Source organism: Physcomitrium patens, chromosome 18 (assembly GCF_059467195.1).
Source record: "Physcomitrium patens ecotype Gransden chromosome 18, ASM5946719v1, whole genome shotgun sequence".
In the NCBI taxonomy this organism is placed as follows: Eukaryota; Viridiplantae; Streptophyta; class Bryopsida; order Funariales; family Funariaceae; genus Physcomitrium; species Physcomitrium patens.
In genome coordinates, this window is record NC_143427.1 from 9,725,514 (window position 1) to 9,729,952 (window position 4,439).

The following is a 4,439-nucleotide window of genomic DNA, read 5'->3' on the forward strand; positions in this document are numbered from 1 at the left end:
CGACAGAATGCACACAACTCTGAATCTACGGCCGTAGGGACTCATTGGCACAAAAGCGTGTGGGCGGCGCCGCAGCCAAATGAGCAACACGAAGACACCAAAGAAGAAACGGATTTCTGCACCCATGTGGGTTTTTGCTACCTTTTCCGTAGTTGCTTGAGAGATGGTGTTAAGAATATTGTTGTCATGGTCATGTTGGATACTGAGTGAAGCCATGTTGAATATCAATGGCTTCGTGCGACAATTTTGTTTTTCATGCACGATTTCAGCAGCTGCCATGTTCAGGATATGGTGCGAATTGCTGGAGTTTTTGGGTCATGTGCACAACTACTTGAATAGCAAAGCTTTCCAGCCATATTTCTAATTTATGTCGTTCTTTCGACAAGCAGTAAGCTACAGCAGAAGTTTTTGATTGATAAACGGCCGCCTGGATGCCAAGCGTAGGGGGGCCAAAGTTGTTTGCAACGGCTTGGGAAGTGATGCATGAGAGGCTGACGCGACTCGTCTCTGTTCTGAGGCTTTGGAGATGCTCGGAGGTGGTGTTGTTACCCTCATCTCTGGAGAGGGCAGGGGATGGCCATATAGAGGACATCTTAATTTGGGATTCTGGACTTCAGGTTCATCACATGTGTGGGGAGAGTGTTTCTCGGGTTGAAGCATTCACATACTGCCCCACTCGAAGAGTAATGCGAATTGCTTCATCATATTCTTCTTCGATGACCAGATTGTTGACGCCTTTGGGGTGCCAGTAATGTCGGTCCTGACGAGTAGGTTTGGTCGTTAGTTTTTCTTTTTGACGTAATGGCGCGAATTGTTGCCCATCCGTACTGAAAACAGCGACACATGGTGATCCCCCCATCTTCTAAATGAGTTAATTTCCAGCAGCTGGGGATGCAATTTGTCTTCATCAAGTTTCTCTCAATGTTTTTCAAGGTAACACGATGAATCAAGAATTAGGGTTTAGAGACAGGGGGTGAAGACCATCTGGCCAGATAGTTATGAGCTGCGTGGTCCGAGAGATGAGTGTCAGGGTCTTTTGTCCACGCGTAGCAAAACAAAGCATGTGCAATATCATGATTTTAACACGTGGCAGTTTACAAGGCCATTGCCACTTGTCTTGTATGTGGTGAATGCATGCTTGTCTAAACCATGGCCGCCTGTTGCATTGCTATCCAGGGTCCATTGCTATCTCCACAAGCTGGTCTTGACTTCAGATGATCTGGACCCAGTGGTATCACCTATTTGTACTCCTCTTGCATCTTTTCCACAACAGTTCCAGGTAATTGCGAATTCAGCCAGTCAAGATCAGGCCTTAGAATATTGGAGCTATCGAGAGTTGGAGAGTTGGTAGTGGGAAAGGATCTACAAGGACCCAGGCTATGTCGCTGGCAGCACGCCAATTTGGTGGATCTAAGTTGGTATTGAACCAACCGCAGAGGTGTTCACCAGCGTTGTTATCATTGTTGACAGGGAGCTCAAAGTTGCCGTTTGGAGTTGGTGAGGCAACACGAGCGGGGCATATAGAGCGTAAGGGGAACGTTACCCGTACCTTTGCAACAATGGAGAAGCAGCGTGAGCCTCAGGTACAGGACACGCACCCAGGAAAAGAGTTTGAGATGGATCCCCTTCCTAACCACATGCGGCCGGTATACAAGCCTGCTGGAAAGCTTGAGGTACGTAGGTTTCACCTCAGTTTTTCTATCGAACTCTTATGTAGTCAGCACGGAAAGAATCGTACATGCTTGGTTATTTCTTGCCGCCATATGGGACAGAATGCATTGATTAGCTAGGACTGGCGTATTGATATTCCCTCACAGAATATTTTATCCGACTTGGCGCTTGATTAAGTCCCCTGTTTGGGAAGTCGTGATTAATAGTTACTTCTAATTGTGAAGATCATGAGTATCAGTTTTGCGGTATGGAAAAAGGAATTGCGATATGTGTAGGTTCATTTGCTTTGGATTTGACCCTGGTCAGCAGGTAAAGTTAATGGATGGTTATGGTGACTGCAGGGTAAAGTCGCCTTGGTTACTGGAGGAGACTCTGGTATTGGGCGGTCTGTGGGGCATCACTTTGCTATGGAAGGAGCTACTGTGGCATTTACGTATCTGCCAGGACCTGAGGATAAGGACGCTGATGAGACCATTGACATTCTTAAGAAGTCCCAGGGTCCGAATGGCAAAGACCCTCTTAAGATTCCAGTAGATCTGAGATATGACGAGAACTGCAAGAAGGTATAAAGATTTAATTCTCTTATTATCAATGAAGCTGGGGTCTCAGTACGTATGTGTTGAAATTCCAACTATTCTAGGCTGTATAACGTGTTTTCAAAGTATTCATCATTGTTAAAAATGTAACTTTGATGGAATCTATTAGCTTGGGAACTGTAGGTAATCGATGAAGTGGTGAAGAAATATGGACGTATCGATATCCTGGTAAATAATGCTGGAGAGCAGCACACTGTTCAGAATATTGAAGATTTGGAACCGGAGCAGATTGAGCGGACATTCAGATCAAATATTTTTTCTATGTTCTACTTGGTCCGGTATGGTGATCCATCAATCTAGTCTTTTACAAGAGTAATCTTGCAGACATCTCTATGGCTAGAAGTAAATTCTATTTGTCTCATCGCCAGCAATATGTTGATGGTCTCTAACGTACGATTTCAGTCGTGTCCTTTGGAGGGCAGAGTAAAATCGAACGATTGTTCCTTTTGTCTTTGTGATTTGTATTTTACTTACTACTCGAGTGTTGTGTAATCTTGTGGAATCTAAAATGTTTTATGAATTTTTATCTTTGAAACAGACACGTACTCCCGCACATGAAAGAAGGGAGTGCTATTATTAATTCCACTTCGGTGAATGCTTTCAAGGGTAATGCAACCCTCTTGGATTACACTGCTACCAAAGGAGCTATTACAGCTTTCACTAGGGGGTTAGCCCTGCAACTTGTGAAGCGCGGAATTCGTGTTAATTGTAAGTCTCATCTGCAGAACGACTTTTGTATCACCACATTTAAATACTATGTACTCTGTTTGCAGTGCTTTTCTTTTGTCGTTGTCGATCAGTACCAGCATAAAAGTCATCATCCTATTGTTCTGATAAATGATAATCTGCAAGTGTCAAGGAATGTTTTTGGAGTAACACTTGTAATAAAGCCTTTGCTCTTCTCAAGTTTTAAGATATATCAGCCGTTTGTTAACCCTTGTGTACTAATCCATGTAAAATTTGCTTAAACTACAGCTGTGGCGCCAGGACCGGTTTGGACTCCTCTTATCCCATCATCATTTCCAGCTGAAAAAACAGAGAAATTTGGAAGCCAGGTCCCCATGGGCCGTGCGGGAGAGCCAGCTGAAATTGCCACTTCTTATGTGTTCCTTGCATCTGAAGACTCATCTTATTTCACTGGCCAGACGTTACATCCAAATGGTACGAGTTCTTGTACTTTTAAAAAGATACCTTGGCACAAACTTTTAATTTGGATGATTTAGTTTCTTTTTGCATTGAAATCTGTCTGAAGTTCTATACTAAAGGTAATGAGATAATTATTTGCAGGTGGTTACATTGTGAATGCGTAAGGAAAAAGGCTGGCATTTTGTGACTCGAACTGCCCGAGTGTACCATTTTCTTTCTGCTTTGGCCAATGTTGGTTCCGCGTTTTGTCAGACACCCAGTAAATATATTGTATAATGTGGTTCCCCACTGTAGCAATTGAATGTAGTTCTATGTGTCTAGAGATGTAAGTGCAAGCATATCAGCAAAATGTTCCTACCAGTTTTCTCTGGAATCTTAACTCGAGAGGAAATTAGCAGTTTTAGGATTAGAGTTGTGCTTTTTACTGTAACTTCGGAAGTGAATGTTATAACAATTGAGCAAAATGCTGAATATGTACTTGGGCAATATGTTGCAGTGTGTGTTTCAGTCGCAACGAGCTGTGATCATCCCTGACAAATTCTCTTTGTAACACTAAGAAACCTTCACATCCACAAAATAGTGATGTGAGAGTTTCTAGTATGGTTGAGAGGAGTTGCTGTTCTTTTGTGACTCCTCCTCATTTTGGTAACCAAGCCATAAAAAGGAACTTGTGATTGTAGTTCTACATAATGTACCATAGTATACAAGTTGAGGGTTGATTTTGAGTAGCACGGATATTCATTCAAAGACAGATATGGCATCTTATAATAATTTAATGAATAAGAACAACTTGGTTTTTTGAATGTCAAATTTTAGACATTTGTATCAGTATAAAAAGATAAACCAATAAACGACACATTTTTCTAAACCATATCTCTAATAAAAAAAAAATAAACCTGTTCTAGAAATATTGTTAATAAAATTACCATGTTTACTTCTAGCAACTTCTCCAATTAAATTCAATAACATTTTTCTGTGTCTGTAAACATTATACAAAATATGTATGTATATAAAAATGATATAAAA

The 4,439-nt window shown here is 41.6% G+C and overlaps 1 protein-coding gene across 3 annotated transcripts; it reads left to right on the top strand.

Annotated features, from left to right (window-relative positions):
- Positions 1 to 3,899, top strand: LOC112295009 (glucose and ribitol dehydrogenase). 3 transcript variants are annotated; one of them, XM_024546091.3, is made up of 9 exons: positions 1 to 126; positions 390 to 933; positions 1,177 to 1,279; positions 1,471 to 1,673; positions 2,013 to 2,234; positions 2,391 to 2,545; positions 2,806 to 2,975; positions 3,243 to 3,428; positions 3,555 to 3,899. In XM_024546091.3, exons 4-9 carry the CDS (start codon positions 1,560 to 1,562, stop codon positions 3,575 to 3,577), a joined length of 870 nt encoding a protein of 289 aa, XP_024401859.1. In that variant the 5' UTR covers positions 1 to 126; positions 390 to 933; positions 1,177 to 1,279; positions 1,471 to 1,559; the 3' UTR covers positions 3,578 to 3,899. The 3 variants fall into 3 exon arrangements, with proteins under 3 accessions (XP_024401859.1, XP_090100439.1, XP_073396651.1); XM_090244313.1 differs by lacking the exons at positions 1 to 126; positions 390 to 933 and having other exon boundaries at positions 1,152 to 1,279; XM_073540550.2 differs by lacking the exons at positions 1 to 126; positions 390 to 933 and having other exon boundaries at positions 1,177 to 1,673.
- The last annotated feature ends 540 nt before the right edge of the window (positions 3,900 to 4,439 follow it).

Bases quoted from the DNA above. Each gene is read 5' to 3' on its own strand.
- LOC112295009 (XM_073540550.2), top strand. From the start codon at position 1,380: ATGTCGCTGGCAGCACGCCAATTTGGTGGATCTAAGTTGGTATTGAAC. The intron at 2,235-2,390 runs GTATAAAGATTT...TGGGAACTGTAG, and splicing joins ATGACGAGAACTGCAAGAAG to GTAATCGATGAAGTGGTGAA. The intron at 2,546-2,805 runs GTATGGTGATCC...TCTTTGAAACAG, and splicing joins TCTATGTTCTACTTGGTCCG to ACACGTACTCCCGCACATGA.